At 44.9% G+C, this 24,398-nt stretch overlaps 1 protein-coding gene across 1 annotated transcript in view; it reads right to left on the reverse strand.

Moving 5' to 3' along the window:
- PEX7 (peroxisomal biogenesis factor 7) overlaps positions 1–24,398 on the reverse strand; it is a 367,801-nt gene that overhangs the window by 185,927 nt on the left and 157,476 nt on the right. Inside the window, exon 7 of the mRNA XM_077486784.1 lies at positions 4,359–4,472. Within this exon, the coding sequence (XP_077342910.1) occupies positions 4,359–4,472 (114 nt within the window). The remainder of the gene's footprint in view (positions 1–4,358; positions 4,473–24,398) is intronic.

Here is a 24,398-nt window from a genome sequence, read left to right on the forward strand (position 1 = left end):
TCTTCACAAAAAATTAAAATTTTATATCCTTATATTTGAAGCCTGAAATGTGGCAAAAGGTTGAAAAGTTCAAGGGGGCCGAATACTTTTGCAAGGCACTGTATATGCACAGTACTTTATTTAGTATTTGAACATTTCCACACATTTGTATATATACGCTTGTCTATAGTTTATGTTTAAAGTGGTTGTAAACCCTTACAGACCACTTTTACGTACAGGTAAGCCTAGATTAAGGCTTATTTGTAGGTGCAAGAAACATCTCCTAAAGCTACACGGTTTAGGAGATATTTGCAAAAAGACAGGCACCGCTGTATACGGCGCACGCATAGCGGTTCCGGCCAATGACAGCGCCGGAGCCGCAATACCCGGAAGGAAGATGGATGCTTCGTGGAAGAGGGGACAGTGGTGACATCGCAGGCTCCTGTGTCAGGTAAGTGACAAATAATGGGCTACTATGCGATGCATAGTAAGCCCATTATGTTTTACTTTTGCAGGGAAACAAAGAGGATGTAAAACCCATCAGGGTTTACTTCCTCTTTAAAGCAGGAGTGGATATATGGAGCAGCCACTAGGAGGAGATGGTTCACATAGTATTAAACAGTGAACTGGTTTACATCACACAGTAAAAGTTGTATGGTTTTACATATCCCCCTGTTCATTGTTTTTTTTTTTGTTTTGTTAATGTTCTGAGCTTTAAAGTGATTGTGAAATCTCTTTTCTTCTATAAAAATAACAAACATTTTATAATTACCTGCTCTGTGCAGTGGTTTTGCACAGAGCAACATGGATCCTCCTCTTCTTGGGTCCCAGGCTGGAGCTCCTGGCCCCTCCCTCCTGCTAAGTGCCCCTACAGCAAACAGCTTGATATGGGGGGGCACCCCAGCCACAGCTCTGTGTATCCACTCAGATACAGAGCCGCGTTGCAGCCCTGACCCCCCCCTTCCTCATTTGGCAAACTGACTTTGATTGACAGCAGTGAGAGCCAATGGCGCTGCTGTTGTGTCTCAGCCAATTAGAAGGGAGAGTCCTGGATGGCCGAGGCACTCAAGGACATCGCTGGATCGAGAGGTGGCGTAGCAATTAGGGGGGCTAAGGGGTGCACACTGTTTTTTTATCTTAATGCATAAGATATATGCAGCATTTTATTTAGGGCTGTAACTAACAATTATTTTCAAAATCGACTAGTTGCGCTATTATTGTTTTGATTGATCGATTAATCAGATAATAACCTTAAAAAAAAGTACAGTGTACAATTTAGTTAATATGTAAAGTTAAAAAAAAAAAAAAGAAAAGAAAATGTATTCTTAAATATCTCTATGGTCCTGGTGGCATCCCTGGTGGTCCAGTGTGGGCATCCACCGAGGGGGTGCTTTGATAAACAATCAGTGCAGACCACCCCTGTCAGGAGAGCCACCGATCGGCTCTCCTCCACTCGCATCTGTCATATGCATGGTCATCAAACAATAAATAATGCGTGCAGACCTGTGCAAATTGAATTTATGTTTTCTTGTCATGAGAGCCCTGAAATTCATCTAGAAAACATATATAATGTACTCCCAATGGTCATGGAATGTACAAAAGACGTACATTTGAAAATATTGTTTATGTCTACCTACAAAATGGGACTTTCATCTTACCAATTTTCTCATCATTTTCCTATTTTTTTAAATGCATGACATGAAACAAGAAAGTAGGCCGACTGCTCACCCAAATATAGATTTCACAATGAGGTAGGGTGACAGAATGAGATTTTTACAAGAAAGAAAGAAAGCAGTATAACAATTCTAATTTTGTGTTTGGTTTTGGATAATGAGGCAATACATAGCAAGAATAAATACATTAACTGAAGCATTAAAGCAAATTATTATGGCCCCTTTCACACTTGTGCGACCTAAAAGTTGCGCCATTTTGCCACAATTTTGATGCGACTTGAAGCAATGCCTGCGTAATCCTGAGATCTAAGGACCTCAAGCCACATAAAAGTCGGACCAATGTACTGCAGGGACTGAAGGGTTAAGTAGCTGAAGGTCGAGCTCTGCGTGATGCCACACAATCAGAGAGGTAAGTATTATGTTCTTTGGAATTAGCAAAATACACTGGAATTCACAGCACCCCCCAATAAAATCCATAGCCCCCCTCCATTAATGTCCTCAGCCCCTCCCCCTCAATTAATGTCCTCAGATCCCACCATTAACATCCATAGCTCACTTGCCTCCCTTAACCTCCTCAGCAACCCCTTATCATTAATTTTCTCAGCTTCCCATCTTAATAAATATATAGAACCCCCCCCCTTCCACTAATGCCTTCAGCGCCCCCTCTAAGAATGTTCTTAGCTCAGTAATATCCATAACCCCACCCCTTATAATATCCATAGCCCCTCTCCATTAACTTCCTTAGTCCCCGTCCCCCCACCTCCATTAATGTTCTCAGCTCCCCCTTTAATATCCATAGCTTCATCTCCCCTAATGTACTCATCACTCCCCACCATTAACTTTCCCAGCATCCATAGCCCCCCTCCATGAATGTGCTCAGACCCCCCTCTCCATTAATGTTCTCCGCACCCTCCCATTAATATCCATAGACCCCCCCCCAATAATGTTCTCAGTTCCCCTCTTTAATATCCATAGCCCCCCTCGATAAACATTCTCAGCTCCCAGCCTCCATTTATGTTCTCAGCTTCCCCCTTTAATATCCATAGACCCCCCCCCCCCCCCCCCAACAACCTCAGCAACCCTCCCCTCCACCATTAATGTACTTTTAACCCCCCCCTTCATTTCCTTGGTGCCCCCCAGCCACATCGCGGGAGACACAGCACGTGTGGACAGAGGGATGGACGGTACAACCTCCAAGTTTGTGATTGGTTGCTAGGACTACTCTGCATCCTTACAACCAATGACCTGCTTGTTAACTCAGGCAGCCTCCGTCCTTCATCCAGAACTTTCCTGCCTCCCGCAGAAGGCTCGAAGACAATGACAGTCTCAGCGGAAGCAGGACCACAACCAGCCATGATGCCTGGTGTAATATGGAGGTCATCTGGGCCCCCTGAAATAGGGGCAGGGTTGCACCCTACGCCAGTGTCTCCAATATATTTTTTTTCTCCTCTTACCTGCTTAAAAACAGCCACATTTCAAACATGCCTGAAAACTTGTAATAAGAAAGAGGAACAGTAACGGGTGAGCGATTGGTTGGACACCATACACATGACCCAACTCGCTCACAATACTTTAGTGCTACCTTGTGTCTGAAACAGAAATGAAGGAGAATGCAGATGTGCTTAAACAGTCCAGGCACTGCCTGAAGCCCCGTACACACGTTCCATTTTCTTATAGCGTGTACACAACTTTCGACATCAGATTCCGATTTTGCAAACAAAAATTTCCAAAGAGACAAACTCCAAAAATTTTCTCATATGTGAACACTCAAATGATTTTCATGTAATGTGTACTGTCATACAAGAAGTATCAGATGAAAAAGACTGCACATCATCAGAAACAACAAACAAAAAAAAGCCTTTGTTGTATGGGAATTTTCGTATATCCTTTTTTTATCCTTGGTTCCGACATGCTGTGAAACATCAAGGAAAATCGGCTGATCGTTCGCCCACTTTTCTCATAGTGTATACCCCACTTTAACCTGGTATGCCAGTACATATCAGGCAAAACCTGTAGCTGCAGGCATCATTCAGATATCACAGCTCAAAGTCCGCAACGTCATATGATGTTGGGCAGGCGGCAAGCAGTTAAATGATAACACAGATATGGCTTCCACATACAAACACCATATTACCAAAAGTATTGAGACCCCTACCTTTACATGCACATGAACTTTAATGGACCTTGCTTTGTGCACTGGTCCAAATCATTTGGTGGTGGGGGGATTATGGTGTGGGGTTGTTTTTTAGGGGTTGGGCTTGGCCCCTTAGTTCCAATGAGGGGAACTTTTAAGGCGTCAGCATACCAAGACATTTTGTTCCAACATAGCTGCCCACAAAGCAAGGTCTATAAAGACATGGATGAGTGAGTTTGGAGTGGAGGAACTTGACTGGCCTGCACAGAGTCCTGGCCTCAACCCGACAGAACAGCTTTGGGGTTGAACTAGAAGAGTTGAAGCCGTTATAGCTGCAAAGGAGGGCCAACTTAATATTGAACCCTACAGACTAAGACGCCAATAAAGTTCTTGTGTGTGTGTAAAGGCAGACGTCCCAATACTTTTGGTAATATAGCGTATGTATATTATTATAGAGCAAATAAGGAAACTTTTTTTTTTTTCAGTTGATAAGACTGCTGTACCAGCTTGCAAGTGTATCATTTAATTGTATTTTTAGGGATAAACAAGTAGTTGTCAGTATGCAAACTTACTTTGACTCGTCTAATAGCATAATTATGACCATGTAGTTCAAAGACGGGCTGCCTTATTGTCCTTATATCCCATCCTTTTAGACTGCAATCAACAGCACCAGTCACAAGAAGGTTCTAGGGGGGAAAACAAGAGTAAATTACTGTACAGAATTCACACATGAAACAATGAAAATGCTCACTAACAGGCAGTTTTGTTATGAAAGCTTGTTTATAATTATGCTTGTTCTGTTCTGCACCTTTCTGGATCAAAGGGTATTATAAATGTGCAGGGACCCATCAGCATTGGAGGATCCTTAACGCCCAGTGGGCCTACTCTACCTAAATCTGTGAACTTCACCCTACACTTCCTCTCTCCCCTCCCTGCTGTCCTTTGTTGGAGAACACCTTTTTTTTCCTGTCGGCAGTAGAAGATTCACCTTTACACTTTCAGGCTCCTGCACCACATTCTGCACTTTTCTACTCTCATCCCCAGTGAGCCCCCCCCCCCCCCACACATTCTCTTTTGCAGTATTAAAGCAGAACTAAACCTAATCTTAACAACACAAACTGAAAACGCTATTTAATTAATTTGTAATGTTCAAAGCAAGCTCACCCATCCATCTACGTCTTCATGCTTTATTTATTTTTTTAAATCACTTTGAAAAACATCCCTCTCCCAGCATTTAAAGCTGCAGCTATATTGAGTAAGGGCAGATAATTCATGCAGCATTTACTTCCTGGAATCCATCTGCCCTTACCTCAGGCATGCAGGCAGAAGCATGTGCTTAGCTGAGAAAGCCCCTCCTCTCCTCTGGCTTACAACAGCACTTATTAATTTTGTGGTTGCTAGAACAGCATGGAACAATTACAATTCCTGCCCTTAATGAAGCAAGGAAAATATGTCACTTCCAGTTAAACGGGCAAACAACATGAAGCTGTTTCTATGTTCACAAATTTGCTCAATGCATACAAAACAGCACACTATTGTCAGATATTTCTCTGGGCTGACCATAAACTATACAATCTGTACAATCTCCTTTAGATCAACTATGTAGTGCAAGAGCCTGCCTTGATACTAAGGGAATTGATTGAAATGGTTTGTCTTCCAATTACATACGTTGTCATTATGGAGTATTTGTAGAGATTTGAGAAAAAAATGAATTGAATCCATTTTGGAATAAGGCTGTAACATACCAAAATGTGGAAAAAGTGAAGCGCTGTGAATACTTTCCAGATGCACAGCACCTATAGTACATTTAAAACAGACTGTACAATCAGACTGCATAGTGCATGGCCACTTTAACCACTTCAGTCCTGGAAGATTTTACTCCCTTCATAACCAGGCCATTTTTGGCGCTGCTTTAACTCGCATAACTTTGTTCACACAAATAGAGCTTTCTTTTGGTGGTATTTGATCACCACTGGGTTATTTATTTTTTTGCGCTATAAATAAAAAAAAGACCAAAAATGTAATGTATGAGTCTATTGTAATGTTGCTTTTATGGAGTACTTAACTTTTTAATGGTTAATAATAATACTTATTAATATATTTTATGAAATCTTTATGGATTTATTGAACATGCACCTAAAAAATATCATAATCCCCAATTACACAATATAATCCAGGGATGTGGTGCTATACTGTCCATAGGCTGAACTATTGCTCATTAAAAAGTGTCCATACTCTTTAAAATACAGCAATACCCTGCTCTGCACATGCTCCCTTGCTCTCCATTTTTAGGCACTGCCGACTTTGTAGAGGCTGATCTGCTGAAAGCCTTATGGCTCGGTTCACAGTAGTGCAGCCCGTGTTTGCTCGGGCACGGCAGCCGCTGTGCCGAGTGAACTTCAGTAAAAAGGTGCATGCGCCTTTTTAAAAATGCAGCCGCATGGTCTCCCATTCAGAATGTACGCCTCACAAAAACAGCGCAATGCAGGTGTGGAAATTGATGTAATTACTGCACACGCAACTGGGATGCAGTGAGCTAGTGTGAACCTAGCCTCAAGCAAAATTGAACCTTCCTATCCTTTATTTCACTTTACTGATGATTTGCATACTAAGTAAATAGCGTGGGGCTTATTAATTAAAGCTGGAGAGTGCATAATCAGGCTCCCTTCTGCATAGAAACCAATGAGCTTCCAGGTTTTATTACTAAAGCTTAACCGAACAAGCTGATTGTTTTCTTTGCAGAATTGAGCCTGATTTTGCACTCTCCAGCTTTAGTAAATAAATCCCATGTGTTACGTGGATGGGGTTTTGCAAATCACGGGACAGCAACTGTCAGAATTCAGGAGGCCTCTCATCCCTGATTCTGTCCTCACACAAAGTATATAAAGCTAAATAAAACTGTTTAACGATAAATAAACTTCAAAAGTGTATCATTTGTTTTAACAATTACTTCTCGAAATAAAGTTACAATTCATTTTATTTTACCTGTCAAAATATTTACAATTTTATTCAGCGATTCTTGTGATTCATCCACGATTAGCACACTGCTCTAAACCACATTAATTAGGTCATATCCCTCTTTCTCTTCCTGTAAGCAAGCTATCAATTCTTGACATACAGTACATGAAATGGCAGGACTGTAAAACAAAAAAGACTGACCAATTAACCCATAGTTTTGGCCTTCTCTCTCTAAAATAAAAGTATTCATTTATAGCATAACAAATTAATTTAAAGCAGCTCAGTTGCCAATTCCCCAGCTAAAATTTCTTTGGAAACCAGAGGTGGCCTATCTATTAAGGGTGCACAGGCGCCCCCTCCCCATTTTTATGCGTCCATCCCCAGGGTATTTTTTTTAAGCACCCGATTAGAGGCAGAGGCTCTAATAGGCTTCAAAATAAGGTGGGCCCCGGACACAGAGCATTGCGCTCGGAGCCCACCCAGGTGTTAGAATAGCAAATGAATAAGGCCGCGTACACACGCGCGGACTGTTTGCCCAACCTTGTTCGTCAAACAGTTTCGGCAAACAGTCCGCTCAAAATTTGCATGAGCGGACTTGCCCACACACGAGCGGACTGTTTCAGCGAACTGTTTGCCAAACAGTTCGCTCAACTTTTGAAATGAACGGACTCGCCCACGTAAGGAGGAGGCAAATCCGCCCATTTCGAGCGCGTGTACAGGTAGGCGGGGCCCGCGAAGGAGACGTCGCGGGCCCTGCCGCCTGGAATGGGCTTAAAGGGGAACCCCAACGCCGAAAAAAATCGGCGTGGGGGTTCCCCCAAAGTCCACACCAGACCCTTGTCCGAGCACGCTACCCGGCCGGCCAGGAAAGGGGGGCGAGCGAGCGCGCCCCCCCTCCTGAGCCGTACCAGGCCGCGTGCCCTCAACATGGGGGGGTGCCTTGGGGAAGGGGGGGCCGCGCGGCCCCCCCACCCCAAAGCACCTTGTCCCCATGTTGATGAGGACAAGGGCCTCTTCCCGACAACCCTGGCCGTTGGTTGTCGGGGTCTGCGGGCGGGGGGCTTATCGGAATCCGGGAGCCCCCTTTAAGAAGGGGGCCCCCGGATACCGGCCCCCCACCCTATGTGAATGAGTATGGGGTACAATGTACCCCTACCCATTCACCTGTGAAATAAAGTACAAAAAAAACACAACACAGGGAAAAAATATTTTATTGCACAGCTCCGGGGGTCTTCCGTCTTCGGGGGTCTTCTCGCCGGACTCCTCCGCTATCTGTGTGTAGCTCTTTTACTAGCGGAGGAGTCCGGCTTTCTTCCTCCCCGCCGCCGGCCTCTTCTCCCGACTTCGGGGGTCTTGTCCCCCTCTTCGGTTCTTCTGCCGGGCCACCGCGCCTTCTTGTAGCTCTTTTACAGGCGGTGGCCCGGTCTTCTGTCGCCGCTGTCGTCGCCGCCGCCTTCCGTTCTTGTTCTTCTTCTTGTTCTTATTCTTCTTCTTCTTCTCCTGGAGATGTTGACTCGACGAGCTCTCCGGCCGGAATGCCAGAGCCGCGCTGTGCGGTCACTTATATAGTGACAATGGGGCGGTGTCACATGGTATATGTCACATGGGTTGGTCACATGGGTTGATGTCACATGGGGACTATGACATCGTAAGGGGGCGGGGTCACCATGTGACCAACCCATGTGACATATACCATGTGACACCGCCCCATTGTCACTATATAAGTGGCAGCGGAGCGTGTCCCTGGCATTCCGGCCGGAGAGCTCGTCGAGTCAACATCTCCAGGAGAAGAAGAAGAAGAACAAGAAGAAGAACAAGAACGGAAGGCGGCGGCAACGACAGCGGCGACAGAAGACCGGGCCACCGCCTGTAAAAGAGCTACAAGAAGGCGCGGTGGCCCGGCAGAAGAACCGAAGGCGGCGACAGAAGAACGGAAGGCAGCGGCGACAGAAGACCGGGCCACCGCCTGCAAAATAGCTACAAGAAGGCGCGGTGGCCCGGCAGAAGAACCGAAGAGGGGGACAAGACCCCCGAAGTCGGGAGAAGAGGCCGGCGGCGGGGAGGAAGAAAGCCGGACTCCTCCGCTAGTAAAAGAGCTACACACAGATAGCGGAGGAGTCCGGCGAGAAGACCCCCGAAGACGGAAGACCCCCGGAGCTGTGCAATAAAAAAATTTTTCCCTGTGTTGTGTTTTTTTTTGTACTTTATTTCACAGGTGAATGGGTAGGGGTACATTGTACCCCATACTCATTCACATAGGGTGGGGGGCCGGTATCCGGGGGCCCCCTTCTTAAAGGGGGCTCCCGGATTCCGATAAGCCCCCCGCCCGCAGACCCCGACAACCAACGGCCAGGGTTGTCGGGAAGAGGCCCTTGTCCTCATCAACATGGGGACAAGGTGCTTTGGGGTGGGGGGGCCGCGCGGCCCCCCCTACCCCAAGGCACCCCCCCATGTTGAGGGCACGCGGCCTGGTACGGCTCAGGAGGGGGGGCGCGCTCGCTCGCCCCCCTTTCCTGGCCGGCCGGGTAGCGTGCTCGGACAAGGGTCTGGTGTGGACTTTGGGGGAACCCCCACGCCGATTTTTTTCGGCGTTGGGGTTCCCCTTTAAGCCCATTCCAGTCGGCGGAGCCCGCGACGTCTCCCTCGCGGGCCCCGCCTACCTGTACACGCGCTCGAAATGGGCGGACTTTCCGAGCGGGAACAGTTTGCTCATTTCGAAAGTAGCCTACACACGGGCGGACTGTTCGCTCAAACACAGTTTCAGCGGACAGTTTTTCGGAATTTCCGAAAGACTTTGTCCGTCCAACTGTCCGCTGAAACTGTCCGCTGAAAGCCCACACACGGGCGGACTGTCCGCCCAAACACTGTTCAGCGGACAAGGTTGGGCGAACAGTCCGCCCGTGTGTACGCGGCCTAAGATTTGTTTGATTTTATTGGGCTATTATTTTTTTTCTCTTTCTTTTTATCTGATTAGGAAAAATCAGTGGGCAGCTCGTCCACCTACCTTCCTCCTGAGGAAGTAGGCATTGAACCCTGCAAAACACATTATTATTATTATTCAGGATTTATATAGTGTCAACAATTTACGCAGCGCTTTACAATATAAAAGGAGACAATACAGTTACAATACAATAAAATACAAGAGGATTAAGAGGGCCCTGCTCAGAAGAGCTTACACTCTAATAGACGTTGAAGAATAATCTTTATAACTAGAAGTGGACACGATTTCTATTGAGGTGATTTATTACCCCATGTTATAAATGAACAATTTATCATACAAGTGCATGGTACAATGTGGGGGTGCTGTTTAAGTAATTTTGTTTCTTTTATAGTATGAATTTCTAGTCCAGTCTCTGGTCTAGTTTTAATTTTTTTGTACTAATAAAATTCTAAAGGGAGTGTCTTTCCTCCCTATTTTTAATAATTTAATCTGTTTTTAGATTCAAAAACATAAAAGTCATTATTAACTAAAACAGTTACTGCTTTGCTTACATATATTTGGATCCCACTTCCTAGTTTAGTGAGGAACTGGTGACATAGCCCTGGCCTCACATATGCCTCTTTGGAAGGCTATGATACCATTGACTTTCAGGAAGATCGTGTCAGGACACAGAGATTTCACGAGATCTCAGGGAATGCTTTTGGATCCTCAAGTGGAGGCATGAAGGCAGTAAAAGGGAAACAAATGCCTCTGCACCTACTAACAATGGTCTCCAGGAGAGGCTTGCGAGGTATACAAAAGGAAAATTACTTCAGTTAAATAAAAGCCTGCTGGGAAGGGTAAAAAAAAAAAATTTTGTTAGATTGTTGTTTCAAAAAGTTTTTAAAGTTGCCTTTACTTGATTTTTAGGATAGTAATGAGAGTTCATTTTAAAGAATGTTTTAAATCTTCTCCTAGGGTCACTGCAGCATAAAGTAATTTATTATAACCTGAAACATGGCCAAATGTAATTAAAACGGTAATGTAAAATCATGAGAGACACAAACTAATTAATATAAAACAAGAGAAATTTGTTAGAGGTGTTTTAAAGTTAGGCTGACATAGTATATGCAAATGTCTGTGGACTGAGCCCATTGTACACAGCTTCATTCAGGGGCAATTATAGGCTTTAGTCTATCCTAATGAAGACTGTAGCTGTCATGATTAAAAAATGACATTATTCTCAGAGGGGAGCACTTACTGAAGGACGCATGGATTTGTTTTCTGAGCTGAATATCAAATGAGTTAAGCAGTAAATTTGCATTTGCTTCTGCAGCACACACAGTATTTACTTGAAAGCGCATTTAAGGTTTCAAATTGGGAGGATAAAAAATATCCAGAGAGACATAAAGATCACATAAAGTTTAGCCCAAGTTAAGCACCTTTTACAGCATTATACATATTTATCACATATTTAAAAACATAACTGACATTTCTGGCAATGAAAGCCAAAATGAACGTTTCATTTTATTCAAAGTGATCTTCACCGACTGTGTGTTAAATGCTACTATATTAGTGGCAGCGTTGTCACTACAATACTAGAAGTCAGGAGTTTGACTGATTTCTGGCAGGACCAACAGATATTTTTCTGTACTTGCAGCATTTTTAAAGACAAATGTACACGTGAAATGTGAATGTGCACATATTACTGTATTACAGAGATGTAATGAAACATTTTTATTTTTGGTTATTTTGTACAGACATACAGTTGATATAAAAGTCCACACAACCCTGGTAAAATTTCAGGTTTCTGTTAAGTAAAAAAATGAGACGAAAATAAATAATTTCAGAACTTTTTCCACCTTTAATGCCACCTATAAAGTGTACAACTCAGTTGAACAACAAAATTGAAATATATTAGGTGGAGGGAAGTAAAAATAAAAAAGATTAAATAATATGGTTGCATAAGTGTACACACCCTTAAATTAATACATTGTTGAAGCACCTTTTGATTTTACTGGGTATTTTTATCAGTCTTTTTGGGTATGAGTCTATCAGCATTGCACATCTCATCTCCAAACCCTACTCCAGAGTCAGCTGCCACTCACGAATCCACACTGCCCATATCTTATCTTGTTACATTTTAGGAGGAACGCTTTCCTGGCATAAAAAGCTACATAGAATAGGAAGAGTTTTTTGGACTGGGGGGGCCTCCAGTGTGTACCCAGTAGTAATGGTCTGGTGCAGCTGACCCACGCCTGTGGAATTCCCCGACATCCTTAGGGCTCCTCAATCTACTGAATGTTTTAAAAAAGGCCTTAAGACATTTCTTTTTAGCAAAGTTTTTTGTTTGTTTTAGAGGTTTGTTTTATCAGTATAATTGTTCATTTTAACTTGTAGCACTTTGAGATCTTTTTGATGTAAAGTGCATTATAAATCAAATGTATTATTATTATTATTATTATAATGGTATTGGATTACATGGGACTCGTAATTTACCTATGGAGTTGATGTTGTTAACCACCCCTCTCCAAATAACTTGCAGTTGCTGACAGGACCAGACAACATTAAATAAGGAGCCCACCTCCTAGGTGCATTTAGGGCAGACTGAACTCCTGTCAGGGTAGATTCTGATAACCGCTCCGGGGAGTAGCATGCCTGGTGTATAAACTTGGGTTAACCTATCTCTCGCAGAAATCATGAGGGGGAGGTATTGCTGGATACCCTCTTCCCAATCATCATCGACAAGCATAGGTATATCCGCCTGCCCAACGAAAACAGCCGGGAAACTTTAGAGGTATCTAGTCCGGTGAATATGGAGTAGAGAGGTGATAGAGGTTTGAGATGGTCTGACAGACCCAACATGCGTTCGATACCGTTAACCTCCAATATTATAAAATGCTTGCCTAGTACCCCAATGGAGACAGAAGGGTGATGAGAAGATCGAGCCAGGGCATAATTTAGCCCATGGGGACTTATACAGGGCCTTCACCCATGAGATAAATTTGGGGCTGAAGCCAAAGGGAAGCAGGACCTCCCACAGGCAATTCCATTCTACCAAATCAAATGCTTTTTCAGTATCTAGGGAGGCCACTGCATCTGATTGGGTGAGATAGTCTTTAAAGCCCAAGACTGTGTACAACCTCCGGAGATTTATATCCGTGCCCTCGTCCAGCATAAATCCGGTTTGATCTTCATATACCAGGGTGAGGTTAACCTAATTAAGCCTCCTAGCTAGGATCTTAGTAAGAATCTTAGCAGCAGCACTGAGCAGGGAAATAGGACAATAGGAAGTTTACAGCTCTGGATTCTTACCCAGTTTAGGTATGACCACTATGATCGCATCAGAAATAGAAGCCAGGAGAGTCTCTTCTTTTAAAGTCTTGACTATCATCTCATGCAGTTTAGGTGTCAGCTGCTCTCCATATTGTTTGTAAAATTCCAGAGGGATGCCATCCACTCCCGGAGTCTTCCGTGCCTGCAGTTCACCCAGAACTTGTTGAACTTCTTCCAGATTAATTGTACTGTCAAGACGTTCACGAGCCATAGCGGTAACAGTGGGAAAAGCGATCTGGTCAAGGAAGGAGTCTAATTCCTCCCCAGGGTAGTTGACTTTAGAGGAATATAGTCCACTGTAGTAGGAACCAAAATGGGCATTGATGCCCATGGGTCAGCCACAGAGACACTGTTGGCATCACGTATATGAGCAATGGAGGCTATTGGTTGTTGCTCTCTAGTCAGCCAGGCCAAGAGCCGTCTAGTTTTCTCCCCTGCTCAAAAATGCGCTGCGATTGCATCAGTTGTTGTTTCTTAGCTTTTGCCACCTGGAGAAGCATCACTTTCCAGTAAGTGACTTGCATATCAAGGTAAGTGATCAGGTTTTGGATAGGACATATTGGGATTCAAAAGTTTGTGATTTAGCCTCAGCCTCTTCAATGGTGATAGCAGCATTTTGTCAGGCTCGAGAGATGGAGGACTGGTAGCATCCCCTAATATAGGCCTTAAAGGCATCCCATACATCGTCTAGGGAAGTAGACCTGGTGTTTGTCAACCAGAATTCAGTTATGTATCTGGAGATCTCAACCTCTATTGTGGCACCTGAGATCCAGTAGCAGGACAGTCGCCACAGTCTCTCCGATGGCGGTATATTGGTCTGTAAGCTACAGAGCAGAAGAGCGTAGTCTGATATGCCCCTTGGGAGTATAGTAATCTTACGGACCCAGTAGAGCAACCCACCACTGACATAAGCCAAATATATTCTTGACATAGCACAGTAGGATGTAGAATGACAGGTATAGACCCTATCTGTTGGATGCCCCCACTGCCAGACATCTGTCAGGCAGCATAGAGACGCCCACTGCGACAGAGGGGAGTCTGCACCAGACCCTGGAGACAGCTTATCCAGAGACGGCTTCGGAGCCATATTGAAATTGCCAGCAATAATAAGATTATTAGTAGGATATACAGAGAGGCAAAGAGTCAGATATTTTAGGAGAGAAATCGTAGCAGGTGGCAGTATATATATATATATATATATATATATATATATATATATATATATATACATATATATATACATATATATATATATATATATATACATATACACACATATATATACATATATATACATATACACACATATATATACATATACATATATATATATATATACACATATATATACATATATATATACTGTGAGGGGTTAGCTCGGCAGCGGGTTAGTGTGACCCCCTGGATGGGTTCACAACACAAAATCAGGCACAGCAGACAGCGTTGTAGGTGCAAAAAAACAAAAGATGCGGTTTACTTATGCTACATGCAGTGAAACATATAACAGCCAAACAAAAATAAAACATGAAAATAAATCCTGGTCAGCTTGACCTCTAATTACACACTTAGATTCCCTGTCTAACAACTGAGTGCAGCCTTGTGCTGCACCAGTCCCTGTCTCTGTTGTAGAGGTTTGCCACACAGGCGTTAACTCACCGCACAGAACAGGTGTCACACTCCCCAGTCTATACAACACAAAACTGGTTCCAGAATGGAGCATCTCCCTAAGCATGCTGGGGTTTTTTGTAGAGGTCTTAATGAGCCCACTTACTTCAGCTGGGCTCATTAACTCTTCCCCTCTAGTTGTACAAGTCTGCATAAAGCCTGAATCTAGGGCACACATATTTCCCATCCTGGATACAACCAGGTGACTTTACCTGCGTGCTGCCACATACCCCCCCCTCTTGTTTGAACCTTGGGGTTGTAACACAAGCAGTCAGACACGCATGTATCCGAGACAAAGCATCCACATTCCCCATTTTAACACCAGGGCGATGCTTAACTGTAAAGTTAAATTCCTGTAGGGCCAGGAACCACCTATTTACCCTTCTATTGGTCTCCTTGTTTTGAGCCATTCACTTTAAAGGAGCGTGAACAGTCGCCAGGTCAAAGTGCCTACCTAGCAGATAGTACCGAAGGGAATCTAGAGCCCACTTCACTGCTAAACATTCCTTCTCAATCGTGGCGTAATTTACCTCATGGGACTTCAACTTCCTGCTGAGGTAAATGACTGGGTGCTCTTTGCCGTTCCAGACCTGGGATAACACTGCTCCTAACCCAACGTCTGCTGCATCAGTTTGTACAACGAAGTCCTTAGAGAAGTCTGGTGAGTACAACACTGGCTGGCTACATAAGGCTGTTTTTAAGGACTGAAATGCTTCTTCAGCCTCTGGGGACCATTTAACCATGACCGACTCTTTCCCTTTTGTCAGGTTGGTGAGGGGCACAGCCTGAGAAGCAAAATGGGGAATGAATCGTCGATAATAGCCAGCGATTCCCAGAAAGGCTCTTACCTGTTTCTTGCTGTTGGGACGTGGCCAACTCTGTATGGCCTCGACTTTATTGACTTGGGGTTTTATCACCCCCCTCCCAATAGTGTACCCAAGATATTTGGCCTCCTCTTGTCCAATGGTACACTTCTTTGGATTGGCCGTAAACCCAGCTTCCCGGATAGAGTCTAGGACTGCTTGTACTTTTGGCAAATGTGGGACCCAGTCTGTGCTATGGATAATCACATCATCCAGGTAAGCTGCAGCATATTTCTGATGGGGCCTCAGAATCTTATCCATTTTCCGCTGGAATGTTGCCGGTGCATTCTGTAACCCAAACGGCATTCTCTTATATTGGAATGCCCCATCTGGGGTTACAAACGCAGTTTTCTCCTTGGCCGACTCGGCCAGGGGAATTTGCCAATACCCTTTGGTGAGATCAAGAGTTGTCATATATCGGGCTGTTCCCAGCCGGTCAATCAACTCATCTATACGCGGCATGGGGTAGGTGTCAAATTTTTTAACTTTATTCAATTGTCTAAAATCGTTACAAAACCGCCAACTCCCATCAGGTTTGGGCACTAGTACGATAGGACTGGACCAGTCACTCTGGGACTCCTCTATCACACCTAATTCCAGCATCCTTTGAACCTCCCCACGTATTGCCTCCCGTCGGGCCTCTGGTATTCTATAAGGTTTTAGTTTTACCCTTTCTCCTGGCGGGGTGATAATGTCATGCTCTACGCCAGATGTTTGTCCCGGCAGCTCAGAGAAAATCTCTTTGTTACGAAGTACAAACTCTTTAACCTCCTGTTGTTGGGCTTTCGATAAGGTGTCTGCTATTCCAACCTCAGGAACTAAGCAATCAGGCTGTGCTTGTGACAAAGTCTCTGCGACTAGGGATTCCCTATCCCTCCAGGCTTTCAGCAGATTGACGTGATAGATCTGCTCCGGCTTTCGCCTTCCTGGCTGTCTAACCCTGTAGTTCACCTCACTAATTTTTTCAATTACTTCGTATGGACCTTGCCATTTGGCCAGAAATTTGCTTTCAACCGTAGGGACTAGCACCAAGACCCTATCCCCCGGGGAAAAAGTACGGGTCTTGGCCCCACGGTTGTACACTCTCTGCTGTGCTAACTGCGCTTGGGTTAAATGTTCCTTTACAATTGGCATTACCTGTGCAATTCTATCTTGCATCAGGGCGACATGCTCAATCACACTCCTGTGAGGAGAACTCTAATTTTCCCAAGTTTCCTTGGCGATATCCAGCAGCCCTCTTGGGTGTCTCCCATAGAGCAACTCGAAGGGTGAGAAACCCGTAGAGGATTGGGGTACCTCCCTAATGGCAAACATCAGATAGGGTATTAGACAGTCCCAATTCTTTCCATCTCTATCCACCACCTTCTTTAACATTTGTTTTAGGGTTTTGTTGAATCTTTCAACCAACCCATCTGTTTGGGGGTGATACACAGATGTACGCAATTGTGTCACTTTGTACAACTTGCATAGTTCTTTCATAACCCTGGACATAAAGGGTGTACCTTGGTCCGTAAGCAGTTCCTTACAAATACCCACGCGGCTAAAAACAAGAGATAGCTCTTTGGCTATGGTTTTGGCCAAGGTATTTCGAAGAGGAATTGCTTCCGGATAACGGGTGGCATAATCCAATATAACCAAAATGTACTGATGCCCCCTAGCAGACTTCATTATCGGACCTACCAAATCCATTGCGATCCTCTCAAAGGGGACCTCAATGATAGGAAGAGGTACCAGTGGGTTACGGAAATGTGGCATAGGTGCCGACTTCTGACACACAGGGCAGGAGGAACAATAATTTTCTGTTTCCTTCATGACCCCAGGCCAATAGAATCTCTGCAGTACCCTCTCTCTGGTTTTCTCGGTCCCCAGATGACCTCCCAGAATGTGCCCATGGGCCAATTCTAACACCAACTTCCTGTAAGGTTTGGGCACTACAAGTTGCTCAATGGTTTCTTCTGCCCTTTGAGCCACTCGATACAGCAGGTCCCTTTCCATAGTGAAGTAAGGATAAGTGCAAGTCTTATCTGGGTTCACTAACTCGCCATTTTCACCACATTTTCCCATGCCTTTATTAGGGTGGGGTCTTTTAACTGTTCTGTCGCAAAATTTTCCCTGTGAACCTCAAGATCCGAAAACTTCACAGACGGCATGTTTTCATCTGAGGATGTTGGCTCCTCCCCAGTTTCTCAAGTTTCCCCCGCCAATACCGACAAGGGAAATTCAGGAGAGTCCTCACCACTCCCAGAGGAATTCTGGTCATCTTCCTGGTCTATAAGGGCACCAGTGGGGGGCTCAGGACAATCTCAGAGTTCCCAGAATTTTGGAAAATCCCTTCCCACAATAGCATCATGTGGTAAGTGAGACACTAACCCCACCTGATGAGAGAGGTTACCTTTGGGGGTCTCAAAAAACACTGAAGTTACAGGATACTCTCGGGTGTCCCCATGCACACAAATAACAGCCACCTTGTTCTTCCCAGAGAACTTTGTAGTAACTAATTCAGCTTTTATCAATGTTACCAGGCTACCTGAATCCAGCAACACATCAACATTTCTACCATTAATACACATTTTACATAAATGTTTCTCAGGTCCCCGAATGGCAGTGCATGCAACTGTCGCAAACAGCGACTGACGTCTCTCCCTTATAAAGTCACATTGCATAGGCTCATCCACAACTGGGCAATTGGCTGCAATATGTCCCTCTTGGCGGCAGCGGTAGCAAATAATCTTTTTCGCTGCCTCTTGCAGCCTGGGCTTCCCGGGCTGCTCCCGCCAGACCTTAGGTAGAACTCCCACTCTCTCACTCTCTCCACCCTCACCCCTTGGAGTCATCTTACCCGCCACTGGGAATGATCTGGTCTTAGGGTGGAAAGTCCGTGAGTCCCTGGAAGAGGTGGTCAGGTTCTCTGTAGCCAAGTACCTCTCAACCAGATCCACAAGTTTATCTGCATTTTCTGGATCTCCATGGCTTACCCATTTTTGGATGGCAGTAGGAAGAGCTCTCAGGAAACGATCCATAACAACACGTTCCACAATGTTTGGTGCGGTCAAAATCTCTGGCTGCAGCCACTTCCTGCTCAGGTGAATGAGATCATACATTTGAGACCTGGGTGGTTTTCCAACCTGAAAAGTCCAATTATGCACACGCTGAGCCCGGACGGCCAGGGTAACACCCAGCCGTGCCAATATTTCTGTTTTTAGCACCACATAGTCTTTTGCTTGGTCAGGCTCTAGGTCATAATAAGCTTTCTGCGATTCCCCAGTTAACAGAGGGGCCACCAGTCCAGCCCACTGCTCCTTAGGCCACTTTTCCCTTTCAGCAGTCCTTTCAAATGTGGTCAAAAACACCTCCGGATCATCCTCTCCAGTCATTTTTGTCAGTAAACGGCTCACACCAAAGGATGCGGTATTATTGTAACCACTTGCCTCGTTGGTCTGCGGACGTTGCTGTATTAATGTCTCTATTTGCTGTTGAAAACGCTGCTCTTGCTTCTGCAACAGGTCTATGAAGCGGGCTTCAGATTGCTGCTGGGCTTGTTGCTGAGCTTCCAGACTCTGCAGGTGAGCTTTCTGCTGAGCTTCCAGACTCTGCTGCAAAGTTGCATTTGTCTGCTGCTGATTTGCATTTGCCTGCTGCTGGGCTGCAAGGCTCTGTTGTTGAGCTGCAAGGCTCTTTTGTAAACTCGCATTTGTTTGCTGCTGATTTGCATTTGCTAGAGCCAGCTGTCTCAGTATCTCTTCCATGCTGGACTTAAAAAAAAAAAAAAAAAAAAAAAAAAAAACTGCCAAAATTCTCCACCAACTGTGAGGGGTTAGCTCGGCAGCGGGAGTGTGTGACCCCCTGGATGGGTTCACAACACAAAATCAGGCACAGCAGACAGCGTTGTAGGTGCAAAAAAACAAAAGATGCGGTTTATTTATGCTACATGCAGTGAAACATATAACAGCCAAACAAAAATAAAACATGAAAATAAATCCTGGTCAGCTTGACCTCTAATTACACACTTAGATTCCCTGTCTAACAACTGAGTGCAGCCTTGTGCTGCACCAGTCCCTGTCTCTGTTGTAGAGGTTTGCCACACAGGCATTAACTCACCGCACAGAACAGGTGTCACACTCCCCAGTCTATACAACACAAAACTGGTTCCAGGATGGAGCATCTCCCTAAGCATGCTGGGGTTTTTTGTAGAGGTCTTAATGAGCCCACTTACTTCAGCTGGGCTCATTAACTCTTCCCCTCTAGTTGTACAAGTCTGCATAAAGCCTGAATCTAGGGCACACATATTTCCGATCCTGGATACAACCAGGTGACTTTACCTGCGTGCTGCCACAATACACACACATATATATATATATACATACACACACACCAAGGACCACCACTTCAACTGTATCAATGAATAGTGATTTATGAATTAAGACGCTAACTCCCTGGGCATATCCAGAGTATGTGGGATTATAGTAATGCCCCAACCAACTTTTGATCCAAGAACTTTACTCCCTACCAGGTGGGTTTCTTGCAGTATGCACACATGGGGGCATATTTTTTAATGTAGGCCATAACTAGGGAGCGCTTCACCTTGTCATTAAGTCCCCAGACATTCCAAGAGAGAACTCTTATAGGGGCCATAGAGGGAATATCAAAGTATATTTGCCAAGGGAACAGAGACGTAATGGACCCAGAGAGAGGCATGCATCACTCATCACATAAACATCTGTAGTGAAATCATTAGACACCCATTCTTTAAGCCAGGCAATGAATAGGCTAGACCACCAGAGAAGACCACTGCAATGAACACAAATTAAAATAAAAAAAATAACAAGATTCCCATAGCACAAATCCCCCCAACCCACACGTCCGTTGGGGAACTCGGAGTGCCTAATCCCATAACCATACGTTAACAAATCCCAAACACTCCAGGAAAAAAAGGCAGCAACCACTGAACATGGAGGAAGGTCTATTTGATCAGTTCAGACCTCAGGCAGCCGCCTTAAAACCTGAGTAATAGTAAGATAAAACGGGGAGTAGCAGGGATCTATGCAGTTGCCAGAGAAAAAAAAGGGGGAAAGAAAAAGGGAAAAAAACAAGGGAAAAAAAATAAAAGGAAAAATATTGTGCTAACCAAAGACAAGTGAAAATAAGCGACTACACATGAATGTGACAAAATTCATATACAAATAAAAGACTACAATGTAGCGCTAAAAAGTAATTCAAAGAATGTGAAGTGTCTGGCACTAGAAAAAAGGAGAACAGATAAAGTCCAAATCTCAAGCAAATAAATTAGTCCTTGGAGTCTACGTGAAACTCAGATGTAATATTTCACACAATGTATGAACCGAGAAGTGATCCCAGAGACATTTCACATCAGTGACATCAAGGTAGGTAAAAAAAATGGGTACTCTTACCGGAACCACTGGACCTGTGCATAAACACTAGGTCATACAGGCGTGGATAAAAGGAACCTCGATGAATGACGTATGGCATAAAACCAGCATATGCAATAAAAAAATTCATAAATAAAAACATGATCACGTATTAAAAAAAGGCAATAAAGGGATTATGACAACCTCGCCTTACGCGTTTCGTCCCATAGGACTTCAACAGGGACATCTGTTGAAGTCCTATTTGACGTAACGTGTAGGGCAAGGTTGTCATGTTCCCTGTATTGCCTTTTTTTAATACGTGATCACGTTTTTATTTATTGTATACACTGGTTTTATGCCAATAAACAGCTATCTTTATATTTTTTCAACCTACACTATGGGAAGCCATTTTTCTTTTTTCGTTTCATATATGATCCCTTTCACGAGTTTGGCTTTACATACCGCTAAACTATTGGCTGGAGTTTCCCTCTTTTGCCATTTTATCTGGATCCTTGGAGAAGAAGACTGGAACCTCCTTGATGGTGCAGACCACTCCTTTATTGGCCTGAGGACCTACAGCCCCTCCAGTAGTGGACAGACCCGCGGGGATTCATCGAGGTTCCATTTATACACGCCTGTATGACCTAGTGTTTATGCACAGGTCCAGTGGTTCCGGTAAGGGGGAAAAAAAAACACTTAGCAAAGGATAAGGGCACACACTTGATTTTTAACTAACAACGTATTACCAGAATCGGCATATCTCCAGAAGAAGTCTCCCTGTATAGCTACCTCTTCCCCTGGTTGGGTGAAGTCCTCTGAGTTGCTGCAATATCAGTAGGGAGGTCCTGTAGGGCCCAAGAGGGCCAATGATCGGGAGCAGTAGATCCATTTGTTACAAAAAAGCAAGTACCAAAGAGATCACCACCATGAGGACAGTTGGTAATCTTGATAGGCAGCAATGGTACCAGGCGGCACAGTAAAGCAGGTAATGCAGTCACAGAATGCCACATACATGGTTAAAGAAGTTAAACAGTCCAAGAGAATGGGCCATGCAACCTCATATCCCTAAAGGGGGAGGCGCCGGGAAACAATACAGTGTCACTTCTAAGGGAAGCCCCAACAGCAAGGGGAGCTAGGATCATAACTGGCAGCAATATAGGGGCACAGACTCAAAGCACTGAGTTAACATCCCGCAAGTTACTAAGCCAAGGGTAGCCACCATGGAGTGGGTGGGGGTCAGCAGGCCTCATGGACATCATAATGCACCCAGTGGCGGGAAGCCACCTCCAAATATGGCCAGGGGAGAGGAAGGAAGACTTGCTGGTAAACGTGGTGGCAATAGAGTAGAAGTACTAAGGTACAGTTACCAGGCTCTGGGTAGGGTAACCAGCCATTGGGAAGCTTCCTCAGGAGAAGTGATATAGCGGGTGGACTCACCATCCACTACTCGCAGGTGAGCAGAAAACAATATGCTGTACTTCAAGCCTTTGGTGCAGAGTTGAGCTTTAACGTGATCAAAGGTTCTGTGGAGCCTCTGGGTGTCAACTGAATGATGCAGAATCTTTGCATTCTCATAGCGGAGCTCAGCCACTTTTCGCACCTCATGCTGCACCAGATCACGGCCCGAAAGTTTAGTATGTGGAAGATAAAAGTGAGTGGGGGGGCTCCTGGCTAGTCCCGCACAGGAGGCATCCTATAGGCCCTCTCAACCGCATAGTGTGGGGAGAATGCTGCCCTGGATAGGAGGGTTAGAAAAATGTGTTCCGTGAAGACCACGGGTCTTGGACCTCGGTTCCCTCCAGAAAGGCCCACCACCCACAAGTTGTTCTGGCAGCTCCTGTTTTCAGTATCTTCCGCCCGAGACTTGAGAGCCTTCATTCTCACCTAAAGATTGTGGAGAGAAGCATGGTCATCCCTAATGGAGTCCTCAGAGTCACTCACACGCTGCTCGGCCTCCCCCATCTGGTCCCGGAATTTGTCCATGTCCCTCCACATCAGCCCAAAGTCAGTCTGCAACAAATCATTCTAGGCCGATAGATTCGTTTTGCAGCCAGAGATGGTCTGCATTAGAGACTGGAAGCGATCCTCCTCTACCATTGCAGGATCTGATGATGGAGTTTTGGTCGCCATGTGCGTCCTGCTGGGATGGGTCTGTTTCCTCTGCTGTGGAGACGCCTTAGGAGCGGAGTAACTCTTCTGTCCAGAACTGAATTTGCCCCTTCTCATACCCGTAGACCACCGGGTAGTGCTGGCAGTGGATAATTAAGTATAAATCCCTTATTAATGGATAAAATAATCAGGTAGAAGCGGAGCTCCCATCACACGTGTCGCCAGTTTGACCACGCCCCCATCCCAAAACTTTAATCTTCTGGTGAAGCCATTTCTTTGTTGATTTAGATGTATTCTTTGGGTCGTTGTCATGCTGAAATATAAAGTTTCTTTTCATGTTCAGCTTTCTAGCAGAAGCCTGAAGGTTTTGTGCCAATATTGACTGGTATTTGGAACTGTTCATAATTCCCTCTACCTTGACTAAGGCCCCTGTTCCAGCTGAGGAAAAACAGCCCCAAAGCATGACGTTGCCACCACCATGCTTCCCCGTGGGTATGATATTGTTTTGGTGATGCGCAATGTATTTGCACCAAACATCTTTTGGAATACTTGCCAAAAAGTTCAACTTTGGCTTCAGACCATATTTTCCCACATGCTTTTGGGAGACTTAACCACTTGGCACCCATACTACGTCTATTGGCGTCATGGGCTTTCGGTGGTTATATTTGAATGATGCCTGAGGCCACAGACATCATTCAGATATCGGCGTTTTCAGCCGGCGATTCCCTGCACCATAAGAACGTTCATAGCGGCTGTTCACCGCTTCCATCGGTGAGTCGGTCACAGGATTCGCCGGCCCCCACCAGTTACCATAGAGATTTCCGGCAGACCAGATCGTCCCCGGAGTCTCTATGATCGTTCGGAGGTTGGGCGCGATGTTATGACGTCACGCCCGGCCTCGGTATTCAAATTAACGGCGCCGATTTGGCAGGGAAGCCAGGATCGTTTTTTTTTTTTTTTTTTTTATTCTTCCCAGCCTAGAGGTGAGATATGGGGTCTTATTGAGGCGAGTTGGACTAAGAGTGAGTGAGCCAGGAGGCTGACGTTTTTCTGTTATACAATGATGGTGGAACCCCCTGCGAGGGAAGACTTTCTGTGAAGTTTGTTTAATTTAAATAAAATTGGGCTGCCACTCCCTTAAAAAATACAGTCTGGACTGACCGGGGTTCCTGAAAACGCATACACCACTTGAGCATAATCATCCAAGATCGTTACAGTTGGTGGAGATTGCGGGCACGGATGGTGCTGGTCCAGATCCTCACATGCTGGAAACCATGGGTGTCAAGAGACTGTATTTTTTAAGGGCGTGGCAGCCCAATTTTATTTAAAGGAAACAAACTTCACAGAAAGTCTTCCCTTGCAGGGGGTTCCACCATCATTGTATAACAGAAAATT

This window comes from Lithobates pipiens, unplaced genomic scaffold (genome assembly GCF_037356315.1).
Source record: "Lithobates pipiens isolate NorthernLeopardFrog02 unplaced genomic scaffold, aLitPip1_a1.2 Scaffold_18, whole genome shotgun sequence".
In the NCBI taxonomy this organism is placed as follows: domain Eukaryota; kingdom Metazoa; phylum Chordata; class Amphibia; order Anura; family Ranidae; genus Lithobates; species Lithobates pipiens.